The sequence below is a fragment of the Drosophila navojoa genome, chromosome 3 (assembly GCF_054131105.1).
Source record: "Drosophila navojoa isolate 15081-1374.11 chromosome 3, UAZ_NAV_1.0, whole genome shotgun sequence".
NCBI lineage: Eukaryota > Metazoa > Arthropoda > Insecta > Diptera > Drosophilidae > Drosophila > Drosophila navojoa.
The window spans coordinates 29,144,404-29,159,287 of NC_142891.1; the positions used below are offsets into that span (position 1 = coordinate 29,144,404).

Below are 14,884 nucleotides of genomic sequence, written 5' to 3' on the forward strand. Positions count from 1 at the left end.
CAATAACATTTTCAACATATAATATTAAGCTTATACAAGTTCTGATTTGACTCAAAATTATTACAATACAATTCCGATTCAATATCATTATTAAACAATAATGAACAAAACTCTAAATAAATTTTGTATTTTATTTAAAATAATATTTTTAATAAAAAGACCATCAAGAATCCCCCAAATATTTTTAAGGTATATCAAATATCGATGACTCAAAATAATTAAACATCGCTTGTATATCGATATGACAATAAATATTAAGATAATTATTATATGTGTATTATCATTATATGAACTTCTGTTCTTATTAAAGCCTGAAGGTGGTATTTTATTAGTAATGAAGACAAACCAACTACAAGAGTATGAAGAAAAATTTGAAAGGAAATTCAGCTCCTTAAGATTTCCGCCAAAGCCAATACCAAAACATGTTCTATCCCGTACAATTAAAATTTTTACTGATTCAAATGATACATTTTGGTTAAACAAAAATTCATCATGTGCGCCGCCAGTTAATTATGAGCTTAACAACCATTCCGATACGCACAAAAAGTTGAATTTAGCTCGCAAATGTATATTAGGACGAGACTGGCATAACTTAGCAAAACTATTAACATCCAACTTGGTGGGTGATAGTTTGATACAAAAGAGTTCATATCCCGTGTTTTCAGAAGTAAGTAAATAATATACATACATACATATTTATATATGTACATACTGTATGTACATATGTACGTTCAAACGCTAACCATCGACTAGACAAGTAGAAAAAATTTGTTCCGCGCCGAAAAATCTATCTCGTAGGCACCAATCAACTTCGTATTTTTATACCTTGAACCCATTGAAAATGGGAAATCAGGGTATAATGGTTTTGTTTAAAAGTATGTAACAGGTAAAAGGAATCATCGCAGACCCCATAAAGAATATATGTATATTATTGATCAGCACGACGAGCTGAGTCGATATAGCCCTGTCCGTCTGTTCGTCCGTCCGTCCGTCCGTATGAACGCCGAGATCTCAGAAGATATAAGAGCTAGAGAGCTGAAATTTTGTGTGCGTACTAGTGTATACCATACGCAGTACGAGTTTGCTTTATTTTTTCGATAACTCATCCGATAACTTTTTTATCGAGAATAATCGAAAAATTGATTTTGTGTTTTGAGCCTCATCGGAGTACTATTAGACGTGGAGACTTTAGATTTACTGTGTATATACATATGATGAATACAAACATTTTGTAATCAACAGATTTTGGATACCACGCCCCCTTCGCCCCCAATTCGCAAAAAAATTTCAGAGCGTAATCATATGATCAAAATGTGTGTACATTCCAAAGCACAAGTCTCTAGTACTTGAAATACGTTTCATATGTATATACACAGTAAATCTAAATAAATAAAAAAAAATCAATTTTTCGATTATTCTCGATAAAAAAGTTATCGGATGAGTTATCGAAAAAATAAAGCAAACTCGTACTGCGTATGGTATACACGAGTATGCACACAATTCCAGCTCTCTAGCTCTTATATCTCGGCGTTCATACGGACGGACGGACAGGGCTATATCGACTCAGCTCGTCGTGCTGATCAAGAATATATATACTTTATGGGGTCTGCGATGATTCCTTCTGCCTGTTACATACTTTTTCACAAAACCATTATACCCCGATTTCCGATTTTCAATGGGTTCAGGGTATAAAAAGGTGGAAGATCTGATATTTCCAACTATAGAGGCCATTCCGAAGTTATTTGAGAAAATTATAACATCGGCCTTGCAACATTTTTGCAAATCGATTATTCAACCATCTCAACATGATTTTGTTCAAACACGTGTAACACGAGTATGCAAGCCAAATTTCAGCTCTCTATATCAATTCAGCTCGTCGTGCTGATCACGAATATATATACATTATGGGGTCTGCGATGATTCCTTTGCCTGTTACATACTTTTTCACAAAACCATTATACCCTGATTTCCCATTTTCAATGGGTTCAGGGTATAACAAGTAAGAACGTTGCAGTAGGGCGTTACCGACTCATTCACACCTTATTTGCAATTTAGTAGCTAAGTTTTGTTCTAATACTGTAGAAAGTTAAGCTGTTATCGATTTGCCACGCCCCTACTGGGCTAGACACTTCATTGTTGGTTAACTTATAGAAAAGGATAACGGTAAGCCGCAAAATTAGGATGCTTACGCACAAAAAACGAAAAAATTACAGGGTATTCTTTGATATGCCACTCCCCTAAAAAAGCGTAACAATATTATTTGGGAAATCGATAGGAGATTACTGGTAACTTAACTATCCAAATTTGAAGCTTCTAGCTCTTATACTTGGGCTCGTTGTACTTGGGAGGTCAAGCTGCGTATATATACCAAATTTGAAGTCTCTAGCATCAATAGTGCCTAAAATATAACAGAATTTGAAAAATCACTATATCTTCAGCTCCAATTTGCCACGCGCCTAGTAGGCATAGATATATAATTTTTCACCCATCTTTAAAGAATCAAAACATTAGCTTAGGTGCAAAATTACAGCATTCTAGATTTACAACTTTGGGAGATACAGTTTTATCCGATTTGCCACGACCCCAATGGTCGGAGATATATCCGCCATAACTGGTGATCTTAGGTGGTCGACGCGGGTCTACATACCAAATTTCAGCTTTCTAGCTCTTCAAGTAACATGATTGCTGGCTTATCGGAAAATGCATTTTCCGATTCGCCACGCCCCCCGTGGGCGGATCCGGAAAATTTTAACACTTTATAAATCTGAAATATACAAGAGTATATGTTCCAAATTTCGTTTCAATTCTCTAGCTTCAATAGCGCCAAAATAGACTGCGTTCATACGGACGGACGGACAGCCAGACGAACATTGCACAAAACCAATATATTCATTTCACTTTCGTGAATGAGTATTAAAAAGCTATTAATCGGGTTTTTGAAGGTATTTATAAATCTAGGGCATGGACTCAATAATAATTAACATTTACGGGTTTTAATTAACTTTGTTTTCGACTTTTTAATATGTTAACACAAAGTTCCTTTGATTAAACTTCGCGCTTATTTTCTTGGAAAATATATATGCATATATGTATATACATTCACAAAATGTATAAAAATTGTTGTGATGCCATATAACTAATAAAAATATGCGATAAGAAAAAAAAACGAGCTCTGCTAACTGCGCAGTAAGCGGGGCTGCGATGCAATGTGGGCAATATAATGAGAATTTTTTTGTTGAGTAACGTGTTCATAATTTTCAAATGTATGTATATTCCAAAGCACATGTCTCTAGAATTTTAAATGAGTTTTTACAAATAGGTGGCGAAGGGGGCGTGGCATCCAAAATTTTTAAATTACAAAATGTTTGTATTCATCATATGTATATACACAGTAAATCTGAGGTCTCCAGGTCTAATAGTATTCCAATGAGGCTGAAAAAACAAAATAAATTCTTCGATTATCCTCGATGAAAAAGTTATCGGATGATTATAAAGTAAACTCGTCCTGCGTATGGTATACACGAGTATGCATGTAAAATTTCAGCTCTCTAGCTTCTGTATCTTCTGAGATCGACACACTCATACAGACGGACGGGCGGACAGGGCTATATTGACTCAGCTCGTCGCCCTGATCAAGAATATATTTACTTTATGGTATCTGCGAATATTCCTTCTGCCCATTACATACTTTTACACAAAACCATTATACCCTGATTTCCCATTTTCAATGGGTTCAGGGTATAAAAATAAAAAGAAATAGGAAAACTGAGTACCTTTAAATGAATTTCGGGGAGTGTATGTATGTGGGAACAAAGTATGTCCGTTATTCGGATTTAAGTGTTTTCATATTTGAACATATTCCTTAGTTACATTTTTACTTTATTAAAATTTTATTTTCATTTTCAGTATGTCTCAATCTTTTTAACAATGGAGGACCCCGAACTTTTGCAAAAATTACAACAGACAATTACACCATCTGCGTCCACAATAAAACAACAGAAATTAAAAATGCTCGATAACGACAATAATACGTATTTATAAAATAAAATGTCTACAATAAGTTTAAAGTTCCTTGCTTCCGTTATCTTTTATAAATAAACAGGCTTATTGTATTACTTGGGTTAATCCAGGTTCAAAACCAGATGTTGTTGTTCAGTCGAAATGCTTTTCTGGACATCTTTACATCCGAGTCTTTTCGGCAATGGAGGACAAAAGTATTTTGACAACACTTACTTAAACTTAAACCGCTTATTTATGCGTGCTGAGAGGTAACGGTACCAATTATATTTTTCAGAGAGAGCAAACATTTATAGCTTTTTATAAATGCCCAAAATATTGCATTGATAACATAACTCACTCTTTTTCTATAATTATTCGCATGGCAGACTGTCATTCTTTGGCATTTTGGCATTCGGGCATTTTGACATTAATATTCATTAAATAAAGTGAGTCAAAAACTTAACAATGCATTGCAATGGCGATAGTAACAAAAATATTAATAAGAGTTAAACCCTCCCTTAACATTTGGTAGTCTCTTGCGATCGATCTAACCAAATTTTGTAATGCTTTTAATGAAACATTCTGCTAAAATCCTCAAGCCTCAGCAATCCGTCTTCTTGGGCGTTCTTGTAAAGTCTAAGCGCACCTCTTCAATTCGAACACAACTGCGTTCACACAATTCTAAGTTGAGGTAGGCACACGCCAATGCTTATGTCCTATGCTTACACATATGCACATACACATGTAAAGGTCCATAGGCATACAAATGCTTCTAAAAGTGATGAGCATCACAGCCGATGCGTACGTACAATCAAATGCATATATGTACATACATATGTACATACGTATGTATGTATGTGAGCACTTCACAAGATCGACCAAATGCAAATGCTGGGCTTTAAAATTGCTACAGGCAGCAAGAGCTTCGCACACAGGCATACAAATACTCGTAAAACATGTAGCAAGGGAGAGTGTGTGCGTGCACACTCGTCGCGAGAGCATTTTCATTATGGGCACCAACGCTTTCATACCCTTCTCGCAAATAGTAACGAAAACGCAAATATTTTGTACGAGCTTGGAAAACGGTTTGAAAATTTCGATATACTCTTCATACAGAAGGGAAGACGTGGGTTCTTCCTGCGTAGAAATTTCAATTTTCATGAGCTCCTGCTTGTGCTCACATGCATACACACATTCAAGAGAGCAAAGAGCATCGAGAGAGAGCAAGGGAAACATTCAGCATAGAGGGATCTTCTGTTCAACCATCGACCATCTCGGTCCAGCGCATGAAGTGAAATGATAGTGCTTTCGTATATTTTTGTAGTCCGACCCTAATAGTAAGGAGCCGAGCAAATACGAAGTTGTGTGTATCGTAATCTCAAAAAAAAAGTGAGCAAAACACTTTACACTACGTGTCCGGTCTATGTGCTCTCTAGTTAGTGGCCAAACGTTGTCTGTATGTGGATTAGATTTGGAAACACCCTATTTTTCTCACGGACAACTATATGTTACACGTTCTCGCATCGGGAAGCCATCCAATTTGCTTGTGTTAGCTAAAGATGACCTAACAAAGAATATTGTGCATTCCATTACGCTGAGAATAATCAGTATTTTTGTTGTCAGTCTTATTAGTTATCAATAAAGCATACTTCGGGTGTATAATATTCCCTATAAATAATGGATATGGCAAAGCAACGGTTGCCGGGTCAGCTAGTGTATGTATATAATTGAATGATATTTCTATTTCTCTTATTATTTTAAATGCATCGAAATTGAAATTTTACCCATACCATTAACAAAACGATGAATGTATAGAAATTAAGGTTTATTTTCAAAGAACGCATATTAATATTGTTTTGAATAAAATACTTGATTAAATATTATTGATCCTAGATATAATCATGTTCGTGATGCGTATAAAGATGAGTTTGCATCTATAGCGTGTATGACATTGAAGTACACAATTCCAACCATTTCCCTTCTTGTACTTATATGCCAAAATGTTCGAAGATCTACAACTCGTTAGTAAAGATCTTCTTCCATAGAGAAATCGGATGTTTCTCCAGCGTAGAGTGAACTGAAAGTAAAACAATATATATAGAAGGAAGCTTTTTTTCTATTCAGTGTGGATCATACTTTACGGCGCGACTAGTAAAGAATACAATGCGCTTCAACTTCTTGTTGTAGAAGAAATAATTAAAAGACCATAAACAGCCAGGTTCTCCAAACGGATCAGAGCTTAAGTCGGGATTATAGCTATATATATCGCATTCCGATAAGTTAATCTCATCATCTACGGCTGACCACAAAGGTTGACGCAAAACCTGGTACTGGTCCCCAGCTAAAGCTGATAAATTTGAATGAACCGAGTTCATAACCCATGGCAAGGAAGGTTCCTTACTAAATTCATGAGACTAAAGAAAAAACGAGTTTACTGTAAAGGTTTATGTTATATTCTTGTATTCAGGTATTTTGACCTTACCTTTGCGTCTGAAAAATCATAATCAGGCTCAAAGGACGCATTTAAAGTTGCAATCAAGTAAAATAAAGTTTTTCGAGAGATTGTGTCACATAAGATTACGCCTTCATCACCCGATTGACTGTTATTGCGATGAAAGTTTGGTGAAAGGTCCGACAAAGTTTGCGGAGGCGACAGCGCTTGCAAATCATGCCCATGCGTCTCAGCTGTAAATCGTTTGTACAATACCTTCTCAGCTGCAACCATTTTGCTTGAAATAAAAAATATATATATTTAAGTATGTTATAAGTTATAACATGAAGGCTCAAGTCGAGTCGTTCGACTAGGATATACCCTGAACCCTTCGAGCAACTGATATTTCAATATAAATTTGCACACACACACACGCATACAAACAAACAAGCACAAACACACTCACGCACATATACTGGCGCTTGGGTTGCACTGCAGTGTTGGCAATATTTTGAGAATTAGTTTGTTGAATAATTTAATTTCTAGACGTACGATCCTAATGAAACTTCCAGAACATTATCATAATGTTCATATGCATGTATATTCCGAAGCACGAGTCTCTAGTAATACATACATACGGACGAACGTAAAGACAGACAGACGGACAGGGCCAAATCGACTCAGCTCGTCACCCTGATCAAGAATATATATACTTTGTGGGGTCTGCCACGCCTCCTTCTGCCTGTTACATACATTTCAACAAAACCATTATACCCTAATTTCCCATTTTCAATGGGTTCAGGGTATAACAAGTAAGAAAACTCTAGTCGAGACTGCTCGACTAGGAGATACCCTGAACCATCCAATCTGATATTCTACTCACTCTACACTTCGTTTAGGCACACATACATACACACGCACGTATTAGAACGTGCTCTGCTAACTGCGCAGTAAGCAGCGACTGCGCTTGGGCTGCGCTGCAGTGTGGGCAATATTATGAGAATTTATTTGTTGAATAATTTAATTTCTAGACGTACGATCTTAATGAAACTTTTAGAGCTTTATAATGTTCAGATGTATGTACATTCCAAAGCAGAAGTCTCTAGTACTTGAAATACGCCTTTTACAAAAGTAAAGGTGAGAGGGTGAACTTAGGGGTGGAGGGTAAATTTTAACGAAAATTGAAATTATATAAAATACACATACGTCTACATTTAAAATTTGGAAGCTCTAGCTCTAAAGGTGTAGAAGATATAATTAAAAAACTAGCTAAGGTTTTTAATCGATAATAAAATATCGGGAGTTGTTATCGATTTTTAGTGATAAACACGATATGCGCGTGATACACACGGAGCAAGGAAAAATCATTTCAAGTCTCTAGCTCTTATATCTTCTGAGATCGACGCGTTCATACATACGGACGAACGGAAAGACAGCCAGACGGACAGGGCCAAATCGAATATATACTTTGTGGGGTCTGCCACGGCTCGTTCTGCGTGTTACATACATTTCAACAAAACCATTATACCCTGATTTCCTATTTTCAATGGGTTCAGGGTATAAAAAGCTTGTTTTGATTATTATTATACATAAATATACATGACCTGAATTGAAGAATGGAAATATTTTCAATCGAAAGTCAAAGTTCTTTGCAACTAACAACTATTTTTGGCTTACGCATATTAAGTGTTCAAAACAAATTTATCTGAAATTTCATACCAGGAGTAGCTTTCAATTCGACCGAAAATTGTGATTCCGCCAGTTTGTATCGAAAGCGCATTATTTATTGCTTCGAATCGCGAGCTCTCCAATAGCTTCATCTTGTTACCAGCAGTCCCCCTCAGAATCTGTTCTCCGTCGAAATTGTCGTTTTATTCCGTGCGAGCTGTCTTGCCTATCTAGTGGGATAACCAACTTGGGAGGCTTTAATTGAATCGATAATTGTAACAAATCCAAGTCCGATCAATGATCAAAACTTATTCAACGGGAGTTCCTTAGGCGCTCTGCGGTCTTTTTGAATCTATCGGCGTCTTGTTGTTTGTCGGTTGGTTTGCTCTTGATGCGCTCATTGCCCAGAATGTAAATGTTTGACAAATTATACAATTTCTGAACATGGTATCCGGGTGGACTGCGATTCTCTTTTTAACTGCCACTTTTTTCTCGACTTTGTAAATATGCTGAAGGATGCACTGCTTCATTAACATTACAGTTAACCAATTTGCAATCAAGTTTTATTTGATTTTTGGCACTGTTTGGTGCCGAAGAATACTATAATTTTTATTTTATTTTTTTATTATTTATTTGTATTATATTATTTAGTTACTTTTGTTGTATAACTTTGTTTTGAAGTACACACACATATGGATTTATTTGTGTTTTAGCAAAGTATGGGTAGAATCATGCATCAGACTTTTTCAGCATATATATACATGTATATATATATAGATATATATATATATATATATATAACTATGTATAATGAATTTCATAAACGCAATGACCTTCGTATTCAGGAATAAATATGGCGTCGAAAATTCCCAGATTGGCGACGTCTATTGTAATTTTTTTTTTTCACAATTTCTCTCTGACCTTAAGCACTTAAATTTATAAATGTTCAATATCCATTAAACGCAACATATTTGAGTATTCCATTTGACTACTTTAGATATATATATAAGATATACACAAATATATCAATTACAGAACACTAATAAGCGAACAGAAAAGTTTTTCTTAATGGAATCTCTCACACCAACCATACAACATGAACACTAGTTGTATTTATGTGATTTTGGTATTAAGCTGGTGAAAATGAAAAAATACTAAAGTGTTCAGGTAGTATTTTTAAAATATTTGGCATACATCCCTCAGTCAAGATAGCGTAAGCGACTTACATACATGTATTACTAACCAGACAACACATGATCGGACACTTAGTGTGAAGTGTTTTGCACACTTTTTTTTTTAGATTACGACACACACAACTTCGTATTTGCTCGGCTCCTCACTTTTAGGTTCAGGCTACGAAAATATACGAAAGCACAATCATTTTGCTTCATGCGCTCGACCGAGATGGTCGATGGTTGAACAAAAGATCCCTCTATGCTCAATGTTTCCCTTGCTCTCTCTCTCTCTCTCTCTCTCGGTTTTGTATATGTATGCATCTATGTGAGCACAAGCAGCAGCTCACGAATATTGAAATTTCTTCGCAGCTAGAACCCATGTCTTCCCTTCTGTGTGAAAAGGATGGGTAGTATGCCGAACTCTTTAAGCCGTTTGCCAAGCTCGTACAAAATATGTATTTGTATTTTCGATATTATTTGTGGGAAGGGTATGAAAACGTTGGTGCTCATGACGAAAATGCTTTCGCGACGAATGTGCACACACACACTCTGCCTTGCTACATGTATTATGAGCATTTGTATGCGAAGCTCTTGGTGCCTGTAGCAATTTTAGGTCCCAGCATTTGCATTTGGTTGATCTTGAGTACATACATGTGTATGTATGATTGTGTGTACGCAGGGGACGCGATGCCCACAATCGTGGGATATCACTTATAGAAGCATTTGTAATCAGCTACTTAAATAAAAGCGCGCATCTGCAATTAAGACAATTCTAAGTTGAGGTAGGCAGCCAATGTTCACGTCCCATGCTTACATACATGCACACACAAACGCACATGAAAAGGCACATAGGCATACAAAAGCTTCTACAAATGCAAATGCTGGGATTTAAAATTGCTACTGGCAGCAAGAGCTTCGCACACAGGCACACAAATGCTCATAGTACATGTAGCAAGGGAGAATGTGTGCGTGCAGGCTCGTCGCGAAAACATTTTTATCATCATATCATCATACCCTTTCCACAAATAATAACGAAAACGAATATATTTTGTATGTACGACCTTGGCAAACGGTTAGAAGAGTTCGGTATACTCGGTCGAGCGCATGAAGCAAAATGATTGTGCTTTCGTATATTTTCGTAGACTGAACCTAAACGTGAGGAGCCGAGCAAATACGAAGTTGTGTGGGTCGTAATCTCAAAAAAAAGTGTGCAAAACACTTTACACTACGTGTTCGATCTATGTGTTTTCTGGTTAGTGATAAGACATAGATATGGAATCCGAAAATTTATTTGATTGTTTTCACAAGTCATCAAAACCACAAGTCCACTTTGACTTTAATTAAAACAAGTGGGAAAGCTCACACACACACACACACAGGAGGCTCGAGTTGGGTTTTCGTGGAGTGCGGTCGATGTTATTGTAATCCATCGTTGACTATAGCTTGTTCCGAGGGTATCCCTGCGAAAGTGGCAAAATCTAAAGAAAACGTGTATGCTCTGGGCGAGACGAACCCAGCGACTTCGAAAACTACCAGAGAATTACTGCGCGGCGGTTCGTGGAGTGACCCAGCGGTGAAATCCAGTGGTGCAGCGATCGCCGCAGCAACAACAGAGGGCGATGCCGCAATTGGGAAAGCCAAAACTCTGCTCGCGCTGTCCAAAATTAAAATAGAATGGGTAGTATGCCGTATCCGAGCCGTGGATCAGCCTAAACGCTGTTTCAAGTGCCTCGATTACGGTCATATTGCAGCCAACTGCGTCAGTGACTGTGAATTAAAGGGCGCCTGTTTCAGGTGTGGAGAGATGGGTCACAGTGTAAAAGCATGCACCAAGCCACCGAAATGTAGCCTCTGCGCCCAGAAAGGTGAAAAGCAGACGGATCACTCAGCAGGCAGCTTCAAGTGCCCATCCTACCGTGAAGCTGCACGTAAAATGAAATGTTAAGGTTTCTTCAGCTTAACTTAAATCACTGTGTTGCTGCCCAAGATCTACTAAAGCAGACAATAAGAGAAAGACGTATAGACGTAGCATTTCTCAGTGAGCCTCATCACCGTAGGACGGCCTGCCATTGAACATGGGCAACAGGCGCAAATGGCAAAGCTGTGTTGTGGGTATGTGGCAACTCAGCGAATTTACTTTCGGATTTTAAGTCATTCAATGGGTTCGTACGTGGCCGATATGGTACCTTATGGCGCTACAGTTGCTATCTGGCTCCCAGCATGCAGCTCTGGGAATTCACAACGGTGCTTGACGAGCTTGCCGAGGATGCTAGGGGTCGGAAGGCAATTATAGCAGGAGATTTTAACTCATGGGCGTTAGAATGGGGTAGCCTCACAACAAATGCCAGAGGTCGTATCCTACTGGAGATCTTCGCGACACTTGATGCACTGCTCAACACTGGCCACGAGTACACCTTCAATCGGGCGGGATACGGATCGACATTACTTTTGTCACTTCATCCATCTTTCGGGAAGCAACATCGGGCAGCGATGCTTTTGATCCCATGGTCTTTTTAAAGGCTATTCCGTCTCTGGGCACAATTGGTAATGCTGAGGCCAGATCATGCCAAATGGTAGCCCAAATTCAGAGCCTGAAATAGGAGCATGTTAAGTCGAAAACAGTTCCCGCGACAATAGAATGTACAAATAGGTGACATTCAACGCAAATGCATCCAGCTACCAACGGGCTCGCGGTAGGTCTTCGTTTTTTGAGAAACAATTAGCTTACCAGCTAGAAAAAAGTTAAAGAAGTCCATTCGGACAGGTAAAAGAGAATGCTTCTTACAGTTGTGTGACTCAGCCAAATATGACCCTTGGGGCAGGGCATATAGGATAGTAGTTAAAAGACTATACGCAGGTAGACAGGTGCAGCCTACGGATCGTAGGAGATATAATTTTTTAAGTGATCTTTGATAAGGGTTTTTATCGATAAAAAAGTATCGGAATGAGTTATCGATTTTTAGTGATAAACTCGATATGCGGACATTAAAAAAAAGTTGAAGTCTCTAGCTATTATATCTTCTGAAATCGACGCGTTCAAACATACGGACGGACGGACGGACAGACAGACGGAATATATATACTTTGTGGGGTCTGCCACGCCTCCTTCTGCCTGTTACATACATTTCAACAAAACAATTATACCCTGATTTCCCATTTTTAATGGGTTCAGGGTATAAAAAAAAAAAACACACACACACACACACGCACGCAGATACACAGGCGACTGATTTTGGACTGCACTACATTGTTGGCAATATTATGAGAATTTTAGTTGTTGAATAATTTAATTACTAGACGTACAAGCTTAATGAAACTTTCAGAACGTAAGCATGATGTATGTACATTCCAAAGCTAAAGTCTCTAGTATTTGAAGTACACCTTTTACAAATATGAAAATCGAAATTGTATAAAATCAGCTACATATATATTATATATATATATATATATATACTAGCTGGCACGGCAAACGTTGCATTGCCCTATCCATTATTTCTAGGTAAAAACTTGTTAAAAGCTATGTTGTTCAGATTGGGATACACTCTGATTAATTTATTAATCGGATTTTCATTCAAGCACCTTGTGGTAAACGACATTCTTTGTTTTTTGGTCAGGTGCAAGAACAAATAATGCGGATGGTTTGCCAACACGTGAGCATACCACGTACAATTGACCATGAGAAAAACACGCATTTTCTAGATTGTGGCCACAAATAGTCAAAGATTGGCCCTGTGATTTGTTGATTGTCATGGCGAAGGCAAGACGAATCGGGAATTGAATTCGTTTAAGCTCAAAGGGCTTATCTGTTGGGATCATCGGAATCCTAGGAATACGAACTTCCTCATCTTTAAATTTTCCTTTGAGTATCGACGCGTGAATCACATTGCTCATCAGTTTTCTTATCACCAAACGCGTTCCATTGCACAGTTTTGGTTGGTTAAAATTTCTAAGCATGGTAACTACCGAGCAAACCTTCAGTTGTCAATTGTGCGGTGGTAAACCAGGAACATCCAAAAAGTTCAAAAATTCAGTTGGATAATTAGTTTGTTACACAGTCGATAGATTTGAATGAATACAAAGTACCAACGATTTTATTTTGAATTATAAAATTAAGGTCATCCACATCTTTATTTTTAGCCGCCAAAATTGCTCGCTCACTTAACCATTTAGTATTTTTGTGGAAAGCAATGATATTCGGAAATACTTTGTTGATAAGCTCATCTTTTACTGAGACGAAATTGCAAAAATTTTGAGGAAATGAAATCAAGCCACTCGATTCGTCAACAGGAATACGGCCATTACTGATGTTCAGTAATTGCTTCGAGAAATGATCAGCAGATAGATCATTCAACAATGCAACTCTCATATTTACAGACAGTTGAAGTTTGGTTACATATCACCACAGATTTACTTCGTCGGCAGCAGTAGATCTTGGAATTACTGGTAGTGTTTGTCGGAAATCGTCAGATAATAAAATTCTTAAACCATTTCTTATTGCCGTTTCACGGGCTTCCTCTCTTTGAGAAGCACGAATTAAGGCCCTTCTTTGCTAGGTACTAACGCGGCGCCTTTCTCAGGGGATTTCTAGTTCTTCGTCAGATAATTGACTCGCGATATTCCGTTGCCTAATTGCATCATGGGTCCACCGGGAAAGATTAGATCTTCTAGGACGCGGCATTTTTATTAATAGTAATGCTGAATATGCCCTCGCAAAAAATCACATAAAACAATCGAGAAATATAAATATAAATAATTCACACAAATTTATGTTTGAGACAAACAAATACCTGAACATTCGAGATATTTAGCTTCTGTATGCCCGCGTATTATTTTTATCATATGTGTTTTTTTTTTTTTTTTTTTTTTTTATGAATAGTCAGGTTTATCTGAGGCTGTGCCGTAGACTAACTGATTACATTTGTTTATTTACTTCTATACTATTGTATAATATGAGAGCAGGACCGAAAACTGTCACTGTTATCAAGCGTACTGAGTATCAATGGAAATTTGAATCCTTAGGGAAAAAAACGTGTTTTTCAAGTATTCGTCAAATTTTTTTTTCAGTATTTTTAAGACCTACTATCCTACTCGTAGCGGTGACAAATCCAACAAATCAAAAACCATGAAAATCGGTCCAGCAGATCTCGAGTTATAAGTGTAGGAACACTTTTACACAACTCTCTTTTATATATATAGATTTGACCATCTCGGTCGAGCGCATGAAGCGGAATGATTGTGCTATCGTATATTTTCGTAGCCCGAACCTAAAAGTGAAGTGCCGAGCAAACACGAAATTGATAGGCCCAGGAGGCAGATTTTTCGGTGTTGAAAAACTTTGTACTACATGTCTACTCTATGTGTTCTTTGGGCAGTGACAATAGAAAAGTTACTTAAAGTAAGTCGATTTTTCGTCATATTTTAATTTTAACACTGACCAAACAACACATAGACTAGACATATAGAGCAAAGTTTTTCCACGCCTCAACATCTGTCTAGCAGGGCCCGGCCAACTTCGTATTCTCTTGGCTTGGTATTGGCTGGCTCGGGTAATGAAAGATAGCACGACGAAATCAGTGCGCTCTAAGCACGCAAACGAAATGGTCATGTAAGC

At 37.5% G+C, this 14,884-nt stretch overlaps 3 protein-coding genes and 1 long non-coding RNA gene across 4 annotated transcripts in view; 2 read left to right on the forward strand and 2 right to left on the reverse strand.

Annotated features, from left to right (window-relative positions):
• The window catches only part of LOC149091970 (uncharacterized), a 98,903-nt gene that overhangs the window by 60,720 nt on the left and 23,299 nt on the right, over positions 1–14,884 (forward strand). The gene's annotated exons all lie outside the window — the stretch shown is intronic.
• udd (under-developed) lies at positions 288–4,067 on the forward strand. The gene is made up of 2 exons (XM_089257703.1): positions 288–667; positions 3,907–4,067. The coding sequence occupies exons 1-2, from the start codon at positions 335–337 to the stop codon at positions 4,039–4,041; spliced, it is 468 nt and encodes a 155-aa protein (XP_089113829.1). The 5' UTR covers positions 288–334; the 3' UTR covers positions 4,042–4,067.
• On the reverse strand, positions 5,810–8,702 carry Maf1 (repressor of RNA polymerase III transcription Maf1). Its single transcript, XM_089257700.1, has 4 exons — positions 8,150–8,702; positions 6,482–6,728; positions 6,136–6,413; positions 5,810–6,076 (listed from the first exon to the last, which is right to left on the reverse strand). Exons 1-4 carry the CDS (start codon positions 8,248–8,250, stop codon positions 6,022–6,024), a joined length of 681 nt encoding a protein of 226 aa, XP_089113826.1. The 5' UTR covers positions 8,251–8,702; the 3' UTR covers positions 5,810–6,021.
• Positions 13,347–14,341, reverse strand: LOC149091971 (uncharacterized). Its single transcript, XR_016196440.1, has 2 exons — positions 14,061–14,341; positions 13,347–13,968 (listed from the first exon to the last, which is right to left on the reverse strand). It is a non-coding gene; the product is annotated as an uncharacterized LOC149091971 (long non-coding RNA).